The sequence below is a fragment of the Mya arenaria genome, chromosome 14, assembly GCF_026914265.1.
Source record: "Mya arenaria isolate MELC-2E11 chromosome 14, ASM2691426v1".
NCBI lineage: Eukaryota > Metazoa > Mollusca > Bivalvia > Myida > Myidae > Mya > Mya arenaria.
In genome coordinates, this window is record NC_069135.1 from 59,172,623 (window position 1) to 59,188,200 (window position 15,578).

The following is a 15,578-nucleotide window of genomic DNA, read 5'->3' on the forward strand; positions in this document are numbered from 1 at the left end:
TGTTTAACAACTTAAAGACAAACCTGCATGCTGGTATTGATGATATTTAGATAAAACAAGAGTGCTCCAAGTGAACACTAACGCTTGTCTGGTATTGTTGTACAGTTGATAAAGGGGTATAACTATTCAAGCCTTAGTTATTGGCCTTGTTTTGACATGTGTATGTTATCCATGACAACATTTGTACCAAGTTTCATTCAAATATCTTGAGTGCATTTTGCGTTAAGGTCAAGGTTAGTTTTTGGACTACGAGGCCAACAACAACAACATCAACGCTATGACATTATATTATTCAAGCCCAATTTATGGACCTTGCTTCAATGTGTGTATTATCCATGGCAATATTTGTACCAAGTTGCATTTGAATATTTTGAATACATTTTGGGTTAATCATCAACATTAACATGTCATTAACATCAATGTTAACATGTCATTAACATCAACATTAACATTAACATGTCATTAACATCAATGTTAACATGTCATTAACATTAACATGTCATTAACATCAATGTTATGACAATGCCTTGAAAAACACAGGCTTTAAAGCTCCACTTTCACAGACCGAATGTTTTGACTAACTTTTTTTTAGTTGATGTCTTTGAACGAGCCAATTTATGCGAACATGCACGGAAACCAGTTATTGAAGACTGCTGACAAAAAATTCAATCCCAGATTTTTATATTTAAATTCAAAAATTGATGTTTTATGCATTTATCTCAAACCATTAGTAACGCTTTTAGCCATAAAACATTAATATTTGGACAGAAATACGAAAATCTGCAATCTGATCTTTTGTCAGCAGTCTTTTATCACTGGTTTGCAGATATTTACGAAAAAATTGTCTCATTCCAAGACAATAAACCAAAAAAGTTGTCAAAACAGTAAATCTATGAGAGTGCAGCTTTAATTTTTCAAACTTTTATCCCAATAGTCGAGTTGCTATGACAATGGCTTGAAAAACGCAAGCTTAAACTTTTTAACTTTTAACCCAAAAGTCAAATGGGTGAATACCTGTCTAATTAATGAGGCGTAGGTAAAAGGGGGTCTAACATCTGTGCTCTTGTAAAATTCTCGATTTCTTTGGATTTCTGAAAAAACGAAAAAGATCATTGCAAAACCATTCCTGATAACAAACACTACAGAGACACCATGGGCCGTATTCAATAGCTGACTTAGATTGATAGATAATCGTAGTGTTTTGATTGGCCTGTATATTTAGCTGACCAATAGACTGAATGGAATCACTGAAGCTTAAGTTTAAGGATAAGAATAAGCCAATCAAAACACGTAGATTCTAATCTTAACTAATGTTTAATTTAAGTGGTTTTTGAATATGGTCTCATGAGGTCAAGAATAATTTCAACCACTAATTACATTTGTTACAAATATATGTCCATTGCACTTGTAAACAGGCAAACAATTTGCAAGAATTTTCTGTATTTTTTTTATTTATTTCTGGCTAACACAATTTTTTTATACATCTTTGCCACGAACACAAAAATCTTGTTTTTTTCCCTCGCAAAAACATTTATGCTGAATAAAATTTTAAGACTCATAAAATTCTTTAAAAGAATTAAGGCCATTAATGATAACAAAGTCTTCAAACTTAAAATTAAAACTTTATTCCATTGGTGTTACCATGGTAGCAACTCCCACCTGCTGAAATTGGGAGATTGCACTTGTCCGAGACGCGCCTTCTCATTGGTCCAAGACCTCCGCTGGTGGGCGTGGTTGGTTGAGACATGTGACCCACTGAAGACGATGATAACGAACCCTGGGGAGGTATTACCAAGGGAGGTAACCCTGTTATGAAAAACAAGATTTCTCGTTAGAAAAATTTAATACATGCACAGCAGTGTAAAATTACTCAATGGTAAAGCTAATATTAATAATGCTCCTGAATTTTTCCATAGTTGAAACCAAAGCAATCTCAAAATACATTTTTTAGGCTAAAAGGGAGAGAACCTGGTTAACCCCAAACCAACCTCTTTGGTAAGAGACTGACATCTAAACCAAGAGAAATCTCTCACCCTTTTTTTATGTGGCACTCAACAGTTTCATGTGAGCTACAAAGTTCCACTCAATACATATAAATATAAGGTTAACATTAATAGTGAAAAGCATAAACATGCTTTCTACAGCGCAGGTCACAGGACTTTTACAGATTCTGATGCCTGACTGTGAGATGAGGCACTTAACAGTTTAATGTTCCTGTCTATATAAGATATATATACTTACCCGAATGTGTTGGCCGAGAGGCACTCAACAGTTTAATGAACCTGTACATATAACATATATATTTACCTGAATGTGAACCTTGGTGATTTAGGTGAGGCAGTGTTGGGACTTTCACAGATTTTGATGCCGATGTTGGCAGTGAGGCGCTTGACAACGAAGATCTATGGCTCTGGTGATGCATACTGCTTGGCGATGCTGGAACCGATCTTGAATGGACCTATAAATATATAATAATTGAAGTATATTTTAGGAGTTATTAAAGAGACTCGCAGAGTCCTTGAAAGCTGTGATATTTTGCGTTGAATACTAGATACATTTACGACAAGAATGTTGTAACTTGAATAGCATTGTTCTAGGGTTAAAGACTACCTCCAGGCACTGATACTCAACTCTTACAATATATTCAATCCAATTTACCGTTTTTGATGTTACTAGCAGTTAGTGGTAGTGACACCACTTACGTGACCAAACTAGGCACTTTTCTACCATATCATAAAGTGCCGAAAGGCAACTGTAAACGATTTGTTCAAGTCTCACATCCTCATCTGGCCGAGCAACTAAATGGAGCATCTTATAAATGCTAGATATACTTAATGTTCCAGAAACTGCAAAGTATGACTAAAAACTCTTTTTTACAACTGTAGCCTGAAATTCATACTTAACTTGTACATATTTTGATCCGAGTGAAAATATATCTGAATATGACCTCTGAAATGAGCTGAATATCTCTATCAGTTGAATGGAAGTTATGCATTATTCATTCAATAACTAATAACGGTGGTGTGTAAGCAGATTCATACTCGAACTCGGGCCTTGCCCATTAGGCGAGTGCTCCGATAATTTTGTTAGTCATTTTATGTTTTTGGAGCATAGTGCACAGACAGAATGTAACCCTGATTAGAAGCTACCCTTGTTCTTTAACATGCACCGTGTATAGCACTGTCACACGGAACCCCCATTTAACCTCTCTCCCGCAACACGATTAGTATCAATATAATGGTGCGGCGAGGGAATCAAATTGTGTACCCTGGATTGACAGTCAAGTGTGTTACCACAGGTCCGCCACTATTACTAATTATAAATTACTAATGACATTGTCCTACTTTCATAAAGTAAGCTAGTAATCTTAAATCATGTAAAATCAATACACTCTGTCAATTTTAGATTTAAATAGTGTCAATAACCTTGAAAATCAAAATAAGGTGAAATCACCAGTTCACCGTACTTTTGCTATACACATTTAATTTATTGTTTAGTTCCTGTGAAAAACACATCAATTTTATTGAAATATTGTGCGTACATGTTTCGGCTTGCTAGGGGGCATTTCGATTGGTTCCGGCTCTTGCCTCTGTGGCTGGGTATGTAAGTGTTGCATCATTGCTGTCAACAACTCTTTTTCACGACTCAACTAAAAAGAGATAAAAATATGCACTTTTAAAACATAGATAAACATAATGCCATCAGTTGTCCATAGTGACGTTCTGATGATCGATTATAATCAAAAATTGATTGGGTGGGCCTAAAATTGGCAAAAATCGATTGTATTTGGTCATAAATGATCATGGATTCAACAGGCAAGCTGTTTTCTTCTTTCCTCTCGTTATTTGCATTCGGTTAATGTCTGCCAATTTTCTATTTAGAATTCATTTATATTATTGGGAAGTGCTCAGTTTTTATTGTTAAAAGTATGGCCGAAAGCAACAATAACACTAAACATCTTTAAACATACACAGACCATAAGCATAGTTAACGATTACGAGTTATTGCACAAGAATAAAACTACAATAGAGTTCTTGTCAAAAAACGATTGTACTTTCGATAATCGGTTTCTTGAGTGGAACCAATTATTGATAGTCAAACTTGAACCGATTCCCAACATTAGTCTTGTACTATCCATAATCGGTCTCTTGATTGGAACTGATTATCGATAGTCAAACTTGAACCAATTCCCAACACTGTTTGTCCATCACCAGTTGCTCTGGTAACAGACATTACATGACAACAATTTTTTATCCATAGTTATTGCCTAAACTCGGACCTTGCTGCCCAAAAACTTATGATCAATCCATGTAATTAGTACAAGAAAGAGTATTTTCTACTCTTGTTATTGATATCTGAAATAATAACTAAAAATAGTAAAAATATACCTGAAGCAAAAACAATAAAATAAATTATACTGTAAGAAGTTTCAAAATGACAAACTGGTAAATAAAATGAGAAGATTTATTAGATTGAAAAAACATATTAATCATTCTTCGACTTCTTCGAAGTGTTAAGGTGACATAAATTTTAAGCTGACGTGTGAAAACGGAAGTTATGGTAAATCTCAACATAAAAACAATAAAAAGGTCTTAAGTCTTTCAATTAGGAAAACAATGAAGCTATGCGTCTTATCATCTCATCACCATACTGGCCTCGTTAATTTCTCTCTATTTTTTTCTCCAAAGATGCCTTCATGTATACATGTACACATACTGGCTATATATGGTATACATTTTTTAACCCAAGCGCGTTTAATACATATATTTTGTTTACATTGGGCAGATTGTTCAGAGCTTTGTTAAAGTTAACAAACGTGATTAACGACATCGTTGTTAACTTTTAAACATGAAATACAAAATACAAAAAGCAGAGCTGAGAAAGCCGCTTCGAAGGTTATCCAGGTACTGCAGATCACAAGTGTATCATTAAACTTCCAGAGAAGTAAATATTTGAAAGTTAACAACCATGGTGTTAACAAACATTGTTAACTTTACAAAGTTCCGAACAACTGGCTCATTTCAATTATGCCATTATTATTGTTAACTTCAAACATAATCTGAAGCCTTGATTCGGCTCTCCATTAATTTGCCATAGAAAGATAAGAAAAAATAAAAGCTTTAAAGGGACTAGACACCAGATAATACAATTGCAAGAAAAAAAGAAAATTGTCAAAAACTTACATTAAATTGGTATGGATGTAAACTGTGAAGGCATTGAATCTTACTGACTGTTGGATCACATCACTCAATACTACACATGTAACTGTGGCAGTTTTTGTGTATTTTTCCAATTTTAATTTTAAACGGGTACACTCAGCTGAGACAGCAACAATTAATTATTTTAATCAAGTAAAGTGACATATTAACAGCCTGATACTAGTTTGTATGGACAATTGTTATTTTGAGGAAAAAAAGAATTTGCCTATTTTGGGACCATCTGGTGTCTTATCCCTTTAATGACAAAATATTAGTAGAAAATGGAAAATGGATTGTAAACATCAATCTGATGAACAGATTACCCTACAACACACTCGACAAAAACAATATCCCCCCTCCCCCCAGCCCTGCCCCTCACCTGTGGGGTTATGGTATGTTACAACATGGTAACATGTTTCTTTTCTCTTAGTGTGTGGGTTAAGAAAATATGAACTCCTACGTTGGCTTTAAAGTGCTTGAATGTGTGAACAGCTTTTTCTGTTGATATGATCAGTTTATTAATCTCGGAGCACTTACACAATATGTTAATTTATTCGGAGATAATTTTACCTGGCTGTCGATTTTCAATATGGCATCTTTATCATTACATCCAAGATCTATTATTAAAATATAGCCGCTTTTTTAAAATAAATGTCCTTTATAAAAAATTATAGCCGTCTGGATGACCAGTCAAAAGATTGACGATTTTGTATCATGTTAATTACCGAAGCCAAACATGTTTTATGAGACTGCGCTCAAAAAACGAAATGTAATTCACACCTTAAAACTTATGGCGTTTCCTCAAGAAATGTAACTGAAGGACATAAATCACTGGGCCAAAAAACAACAAGCAAATAAATGCTTACACTGAATAGAATAAATAAATGCCAAGTTGTCACAATATGAGTCATTCTTAACGAAAAACAGAAAGATTCGTTACAGACCAAGAAATCAACAAAATTCCAAGATAATTGTTCACAAATTAACTGACAAAAGACAAAGAAAATTATTCACAAACAGACTGACAAAAATTTACAAAGATAATTGTTCACAAACAGACTCACAAAAGGCAATGATAAGTGTTCACAATTAGACTGACAAAATATTACAAAGACAAGTGTTCACAAACAGACTGACATACGACAAAAATAGTTGTTCACAAACAGACTGACAAAAGACAAAGATAAGTGTTCACAAACTGACAAAAGACAAAGATAAGTGTTCACAAACATACTGAAAAAGACAAAGGTTAGTGTTCACAAACATACTGACAAAAGACAAAGGTAAGTGTTCACAAACATACTGACAAAAGGCAAATTAATAAGTGTTCATAAACAGACTGACAAAACACAAATATAAGTGTTCACAAACAGACTGACAAAACACAAATATAAGTGTTCACAAACAGACTGACAAAACACAAATATAAGTGTTCACAAACAGACTGACAAAACACAAATATAAGTGTTCATAAACAGACTGACAAAACACAAATATAAGTGTTCACAAACAGACTGACAAAACACAAATATAAGTGTTCATAAACAGACTGACAAAAGACAAAGGTTAGTGTTCACAAACATACTGACAAAAGACAAAAGTAAGTGTTCACAAACATACTGACAAAAGACAAAGGTTAGTGTTCACAAACATACTGACAAAAGACAAAGGTAAGTGTTCACAAACATACTGACAAAAGACAACGGTAAGTGTTCACAAACCGACTGACAAAAGACAAAAACAAGTGTTCACAAACATACTGATAAAAGACAAAGATAATTGTTCATAAACAGACTGACAAAACACAAATATAAGTGTTCATAAACAGACTGACAAAAGATAAGGATAAGTGTTCACAAACAGACTCGACAAAAGACAAAAAGTGTTCACAAACTGACAAAAGACAAAGATAAGTGTTCACAAACATACTGAAAAAGACAAAGGTTAGTGTTCACAAACATACTGACAGAAGACAAAGGTAAGTGTTCACAAACAGACTGACAAAAACAAATATAAGTGTTCACATACAGACTGACAAAAGGCAAAGATAAGTATACACAAACAGACTGACGAAAGACAAAGAAAGTTGTTAACAAACAGACTGTCAAAAGACAAATATATTTGCTCATTTTCTTTCATAGCGACTTCATTCGTTCATATTTTCTAGGAAATAAATTAAAAGTTAAAATTACAAAAAATCTTTTGAGTATATTCTGCATGTCTTTAAAATTGAAAGACAAAAATAACCTTGTATTAAATGCAATTTTTTGGTCTGAAACACAATAGTGTATTTAACCACAAAAAAAAAAAATGCTGAGAAATTATTTGTTAGTTCAAACACGTAAATAATGCAAGACATCTTGCAAAATAAAGATATATTTTTCAAACCAGCACATATAATTATTTTCTGGAAATTTCCAGCCATCAATTTTTTATATAACAAAAAAACATTTCTAGCACATCTTGGAACTCAAAATGATAAATAGTACATCAAATAGAGGGCCAAAACTGATGTTGGAATATCTAGTGGCCAGATCTCTTTTCCCTAAATTTTGATTAAATATTTTAAGTTTCAAATGCTATCTTAACATGTCTATGTTTATTGATTATTTCATTGTCATCATATTAATGCAATAAAATATTATTAAATAAAATTAAATTATGACTGTCTCTTCTTTCTATTCTTACCTAATTAGAATTTAAACGACTCATTAAAAAATAAAAAAATAAAAATGACAGCCTATAAATTTAACAAGAATATAATTAAGGTTTTAATATGTAGTAAATAAATAGAAGATTAATCATGTCAGGGAAATAGAATAGAAAACAGCATTTTTGTTTTGAGCAAACGTCGACAAGAATGCATAACATAAACATAAATTAACACATTTTATTGTGCAGGGCATTTCACTAAGACTTATAATTAGACCATTATTAAACTTGAGCTGTTTCAAGCCTACATTTTGTCGGGGGGAAAAAAATGAGCAAAAATTCTTGACACATTTCTATTATTTTTTTTTTAATTTTGCTTGGCACAATTTACAAGAAAGATAAATTAACTCTGCCGGGTGAAATTTGGTCGAAAAACATTCACTTAGTCACGTCCACTCCAAAAAAGTTTTAATAACAAATGTCAACATTTTCATATAAATGACAATTTGGTCTGAAGCATTTTGCAAAGATAATGAAAACGACTCATTACAAAACGACTGATTACAAAACTGCTGATTACAAAACTGCTGATTACAAAACTGCTGATTACAAAACGACTGATTACAAAACTGCTGATTACAAAACTGCTGATTACAAAACTGCTGATTACAAAACTGCTGATTACAAAACTGCTGATTACAAAACTGCTGATTACAAAACTGCTGATTACAAAACTGCTGATTACAAAACTGCTGATTACAAAACTGCTGATTACAAAACTGCTGATTACAAAACTGCTGATTACAAAACGACTGATTACAAAACTGCTGATTACAAAACTGCTGATTACAAAACTGCTGATTACAAAACTGCTGATTACAAAACTGCTGATTACAAGACTATTAGGTAACAGCTGTGAAAAGATCACCTATATTATTCTGATCTACATATTACACTTTGTCTTTTGTTACAGAGTTCATTTAAATAATAATCCACATCATGTCAATTTATTTCATGACAATACATAATCAGATATTTAACACAGACGATATTAACATGATTGTGATTGGTCAAGCCTTTAATGGCGAGTTTTTATCCATTTTCCTGATCCAGTTTCATAAATTTCGTTTTTAATTATCATTGTATGTGAACTTCTATTTATATCATAAATATATTATACATATATAAAAATAACAGATATCTATTCTCTCTTTCATTAAGTGCAATAATCAAAGTACAAGAACATAAAACTATAGGAGCCTGCGTCACCTTAGAAAGTGATGAGTAAGCTATAGCGGCATAAGAATTCAGAAGAGTGCAATATTTTCTCGCCTTCATTTCACAATAGATAAAAGTTCCAAGAATATCAAGCTATTCAAACCTGGGAAACCTTGTGACATATGAGCTTACTGGTCATAAGAATTCAAGAGAGTGAAATATTTTAGTTTAAATATCATCTACTTTATTACTGTTGAATAAAAGAAAGTTATGGTAACATGTACTAGGTCACACGCCTTGACACGATGTTGTGCAAGAGTCTTGTGGTGTGGGGGAAACAGGAGTACCAGGAAAAAAAACACTTGATCGGCTTGGTGAGCACTAACTAAACTCACATGCCACCAGGCCGAGAAAGCCAGGTCACCTTGGTGAAAAGCGAGTTCTGTAACCACTGCCTGACAACCATAAATATTTTATCCCTGTAACATTTTTTGACCATCAATTAGTACCTGAATTTCGAGCTGCGACACAATCTGCATCTGTACCCTCGCCTGTGCTGTGTTTTTGTCATCAATTGTGTGCTCCATGCTCAAATGCCTACAAGAATAAAAAGAAAATATTAAAAAGTTTTATAACGACAACAATCTCGCACAGTTTCTTACTTCTTGCTAGCTCAGTTAGTAAGATTGACACCATGTTGCTCCTTAGGGTCTATGCTTTGACTCCCACTCAGCACCGAGTTTCAATAAGATCTTATTCATATACCTTACACCGCTTAAAAGCGATAAATGTCCTTACGCTCGTTATACTTTGTTTTAAAATCAGTAACCTATACTGGGGTCCATTATGACAGATGCTCAACTAATGATTGTTCTTGTCAGGTTAGGGTTAGCGTTAGGCCTTTGCAAATTGCTAATCTTCAAACAAATTTGTGAACAAATTATAGATGACTTTGGACTACAGCAGGGGTGGGACTAGTTTTTTTGCGTTAGAGTAGAGGAGAAGCCGATGCAACTTTTGTCATGCCCCCTTTCCCCAAAAATAAAATATATGAGGTTTTTGATTTCAGTTATATTTAGTCTAAAATGTTTATTACTCTAATGTTGACATAAAAAGTAGTAAGAAATTTTTACAGTGAAGGGGGCCTGGTGTGCCCTTCGTCCTAAATGCGCTAGTGTTCAAAGCTCAAGCAATTTCAGCAGTCAAATAAGTTGATAGATAGAAGAATTAAAAAATCAAATAGCAACAATGAAACTTGAATGAATCTGCATGCAATTCTCAGCGTCTTGAAATTCTTACTTGTTGAAAGCTTTCATGTCGAGGCAACTCGTGTCACAACCCGGCCATTTACACACGCCGTGTTTATAGAGAGGGTTCCCGCACTCCTCGCTCTTCGCTCCCGCAGACCCTGTACCAAGCAGCGATCCTGAAATGATGGTATGTTTGATAATGTTTAATTATGTAATTAAAAATAATATTACTTTTGTTAATACAGTCGCACCTCGTCGGCTGAGACTCCCAGTGACCAGCGAAAATACCTTAAGCCTTGGAAAATTCGAGCAATGCCGGAATGTTTATGTTCAGTTTAAAGAAATCAGTCCTTTACATCTAGTTCGAGCCAAGGAGAAATTGGAGCCAAGCCAGTTCAAGCAAACAGAGTTCGATTGTGATTAACCTGGCAGCTGAAGGGCTGTAGTGGGATGGGTTTAGGTGGTGCATTAGGTCCTGAATGGAGGTTAAAGGAGGTTGAACAACTTGATGACTGTTTCACCGTTGAATATTTTTTAATGCTTTTTTTTTTTCTTAAGGGACCATATACATGTGTTTCTTGATGAACCCTTGACCACGATAGTAGCAATTCTCCTTTCTTACACATAAATGTTTACATCGACCACACCGGATGGTATGAATTAACGCCAGTATTCAATAAATAGCGTGAATAGCATTGTAACTTATCGTCACAGTAGTTATTGAACGGTTACGCCATTCTGCTTCTTACTGTTCCAATATGGTAGTTAATGTGCTAACAAGAAACAAAGGAAACACTCGCACATGGTGCAATTGAACTAATGGCAAAACAAAGGGATCGAAATAAACAAATAAACAATCAATTACCGTTTCTAAGAAAAATGTTGTTGTCTGTTCAAGGATGCTGAAGTGATTTCACGAATGAATGTCAAAACACTTGACACTACTTGATACTATATGGTGATATAACTTTTTACATTACATGTTTACTATCATAACACTGCTGTGATCAATTACTTTTATATCTGTAGCTTTAAGTGCAGCGGGTTTTTTTAAAAGATGATGATATAATGTTTCGAAGGTTTGCCCGCACTGATTTACTCCCATTTGGCTTGTCACCTTGGTTCAGGGAACATAGCGCATCACAGCACACAGTGGAGGGCTCAGACTTCAATCATCATCATCATCATCATCATCATCATCATCATCATCATCATCATCATCACCAAAACCACCACCACCACCACCACCATCAATCATCAATCATCAGTCATCTTCATCATCTCCAATTTTAATCAGAGAAATGAAGCATGCCCTTTTAACAGTATTCCTAGAAAAGATCATCAAGAACAGGACATTACCAAATGTTTTGATAGATATGACACCATAATTCTTCCCATATATATGATTGAGATTACTTCATGTGTACTACTAATTTTTTTCATTTTTTTTTTTGCCTTGTACTAAACAATATGGTACCTAGAGTATTTTCCAAATTTTCTCCTATTTTTACCCTGCATACTATAAATCTTAGTGTATTGTCTAGGGTATAACTTGGTAATATAAAATGAGATAAACTGACACAACAATCATTTCTCTGCAAATTTTTTATTTCATATTTAATATCAGTCATTAAAATTAGGCTTGGAAGAAGCGAGAATTCTAGAAAAACAACCTGTCTTGAAAAAATTGTAACACGCCCTGCTATATAGAACGCAGATTTATAACAAGCCCGGCAAACATTTACCCAGTGCAGGGCCTTCCAGTATGCGGTTATTTCGACCACTGGAATATTGCTCGTGCAGACACCTACCACCAAAAGGGAACGCGTCTGGAGAAAGCCCGTTTACGCCCATCAATGGAGCCTGCAGCAAGGGGTTAACTCCAAACCCTGGGGCCCCGTTCAGCAATCCTAGCCCATTAAACCCATTCAGTCCGGGCTTCATGTCCTCGCTGTCGCCCGGAGAGCCCAAGTCCTTCCATGGGTATCCTTGACCTTCACCTCCTGAAAATAGATAAATCAGAAATTTAAAATGATATTTATAATCATTAAAACAAACATTAATTATGAGTGATACACCTTAAACTACTCACCAAATAATGCATTTATAGAAAATATTAATAACCACTGATTATTTTATGGTACAAGATTGTAACCGTGCATTTAATAGCTAAAAAAAACACATATTAAATGACTGGTGGGTCCTAAAAGATTTACAGTGATCAACTGTCGTCTCATAAGGTAGAAATACCGTGTTTTCTGCACCTTTCTTTCAAAATAAACAGGGTATCCCTCATAAGAACCATAGCTTTCGATATTTATTTATTTTATTCGGTAACTTAAAACAACTGTATTAATTGTGGTACTGCTTATTTGGGAGTAAGAGTGCATCTTTAAATATTGTTTCAATATGAAAGATTATTTTGTATGCTTTCAATTTTTTTTTTATCTTCGTGACCTGAAAAACCCATGTTTGTATTCATTTCTTACTTTTAACATTATTTATTCCTTCATATAAAGTACATAAATGTTAAAGTAAACTTGTGGTTTTCAATCTCAGCATCATTTGCAACATAAAGTAACTTTTTCTTGAACACCAAGGGCTAATTACTTATAAGTGTAATAACCTTATATGAACAGAGTCATGACCTTTACCGCACTGAGATGTACTAGTCTCATTCTTATTGACTGTTATATTTTAACTATGAACATTATGTAATATTGAGGTTTTGAACAATTTGATTCAAGCTCATGGCAAGATCGGCAAAGTATTGCTCAATGTATCGAGAGATGATGGCCAAATGTATTGTGTATCAGAACTCCCGATCAGAAGGTCCCTGGTACAACGCACACGCTGAGCTTCATTGATGATAAGTACTTGTTTAATCACCCAGGAATGGTAAATTGTTCTTAAATGATACGCATGTACTTAGCAGATTTTAAGACTGTTAATTATGTTTGATTGAGGCTAAAAAAGCTCTTAAGAGCCTGTCACTATAAAAGCTCCTCAGAGCCTGTCACTATAAAAGCTCCTCAGAGCCTGTCACTATAAAAGCTCCTCAGAGCCTGTCACTATAAAAGCTCCTCAGAGCCTGTCACTATAAAAGCTCCTCAGAGCCTGTCACTATAAAAGCTCCTCAGAGCCTGTCACTATAAAAGCTCTTAAGAGCCTGTCACTATAAAAGCTCTTAAGAGCCTGTCACTATAAAAGCTCCTCAGAGCCTGTCACTATAAAAGCTCCTCAGAGCCTGTCACTATAAAAGCTCTTCAGAGCCTGTCACTATAAGAGCTCCTCAGAGCCTGTCACTATAAAAGCTCCTCAGAGCCTGTCACTATAAAAGCTCCTCAGAGCCTGTCACTATAAAAGCTCCTCAGAGCCTGTCACTATAAGAGCTCCTCAGAGCCTGTCACTATAAAAGCTCCTCAGAGCCTGTCACTATAAGAGCTCCTCAGAGCCTGTCACTATAAAAGCTCCTCAGAGCCTGTCACTATAAAAGCTCCTCAGAGCATGTCACTATAAAAGCTCCTCAGAGCCTGTCACTATAAAAGCTCCTCAGAGCCTGTCACTATAAAAGCTCCTCAGAGCCTGTCACTATAAAAGCTCCTCAGAGCCTGTCACTATAAAAGCTCCTCAGAGCCTGTCACTATAAAAGCTCCTCAGAGCCTGTCACTATAAAAGCTCCTCAGAGCCTGTCACTATAAAAGCTCCTCAGAGCCTGTCACTATAAAAGCTCCTCAGAGCCTGTCACTATAAGAGCTCCTCAGAGCCTGTCACTATAAAAGCTCTTCAGAGCCTGTCACTATAAGAGCTCCTCAGAGCCTGTCACTATAAGAGCTCCTCAGAGCCTGTCACTATAAAAGCTCCTCAGAGCCTGTCACTATAAGAGCTCCTCAGAGCCTGTCACTATAAGAGCTCCTCAGAGCCTGTCACTATAAGAGCTCCTCAGAGCCTGTCACTATAAGAGCTCCTCAGAGCCTGTCACTATAAGAGCTCCTCAGAGCCTGTCACTATAAAAGCTCCTCAGAGCCTGTCACTATAAGAGCTCCTCAGAGCATGTCACTATAAAAGCTCTTCAGAGCCTGTCACTATAAAAGCTCCTCAGAGCATGTCACTATAAAAGCTCCTCAGAGCCTGTCACTATAAAAGCTCCTCAGAGCATGTCACTATAAAAGCTCCTCAGAGCCTGTCACTATAAAAGCTCCTCAGAGCCTGTCACTATAAAAGCTCCTCAGAGCCTGTCACTATAAAAGCTCCTCAGAGCCTGTCACTATAAAAGCTCCTCAGAGCCTGTCACTATAAAAGCTCCTCAGAGCCTGTCACTATAAAAGCTCCTCAGAGCCTGTCACTATAAAAGCTCTTAAGAGCCTGTCACTATAAAAGCTCCTCAAAGCATGTCACTATAAAAGCTCCTCAGAGCCTGTCACTATAAAAGCTCTTCAGAGCCTGTCACTATAAAAGCTCCTCAGAGCATGTTGCTATTTAAGGCAACAAAACATGTTCAATTAAACATCTATGTTTAAAAACCGCAATTATGACTAAACAATTTACATTATCTCAGGAACACCAAGTGCTTTACACTTTTTTTCTCTTTTTTTTTTGTCGTTCCATGCAGACAAAATTTTGGCATTGACCTACTCTTATAAGGGTTTTAAGGAGGTTGTACCATAATTAGCAGTCATTGGTTCCATTTGAACAACAAATAATTAGACTAGCTGTTCATGAACTCAAAACCAGGAGCATATTTAAAGTGGTTGCGACATGAAACATGCTCATTAGAAACAAAATATAGGTTAAAAATGGAAAAAAAATATGGCCCAAATATCTGCTTCTGCTAAAGTGCTTATTACAGCCGTTTTCATGCGGTAAATTTGTGTTGAAATAACAGTACCGCAAGACAACAGCAAATAATTACCAGATGTAAAGAGTAGTATAAATTTTCTTGACAAATAATTGTGCCGCAGTTATGAAACTTGGCCCAAATGTGCATACGCTATGTCATACTGAACATGTGTACCAAACTTCGTGTAAATATCTTCTTTGTTTTCTAAATGATTGCAAATATTAAATCTAAAAATCAAATATGGTTATAAACATTCGACTCAGAACTCAGATGTCCGTATGCAGTGTGCAAAAACTCAAATTTTAGACTCACGCTTAACATTGTTTAATATTATTAATTCTGATAGGGCCTAAAAAAAAATACATTTGGTTCGGGTTACCCGACCCTACCTACGGAGTAGGCGCTGACCCTACCATTTTT

General features: G+C 35.1%; 1 protein-coding gene across 5 annotated transcripts in view; it reads right to left on the reverse strand.

Annotated features, from left to right (window-relative positions):
• The window catches only part of LOC128217660 (forkhead box protein P1-like), a 99,273-nt gene that overhangs the window by 18,663 nt on the left and 65,032 nt on the right, over nt 1–15,578 (reverse strand). For 2 of the 5 annotated variants that reach the window (XM_052924957.1, XM_052924954.1), the window contains exons 5-11: nt 12,064–12,321; nt 10,368–10,494; nt 9,578–9,665; nt 3,542–3,649; nt 2,308–2,458; nt 1,642–1,806; nt 1,015–1,091 (exon numbers count right to left, since the gene is read on the reverse strand). In XM_052924957.1, the coding sequence (XP_052780917.1) occupies nt 1,015–1,091; nt 1,642–1,806; nt 2,308–2,458; nt 3,542–3,649; nt 9,578–9,665; nt 10,368–10,494; nt 12,064–12,321 (974 nt within the window). The remainder of the gene's footprint in view (nt 1–1,014; nt 1,092–1,641; nt 1,807–2,307; nt 2,459–3,541; nt 3,650–9,577; nt 9,666–10,367; nt 10,495–12,063; nt 12,322–15,578) is intronic. The other 3 variants (XM_052924958.1, XM_052924956.1, XM_052924955.1) reach the window with 3 other exon arrangements.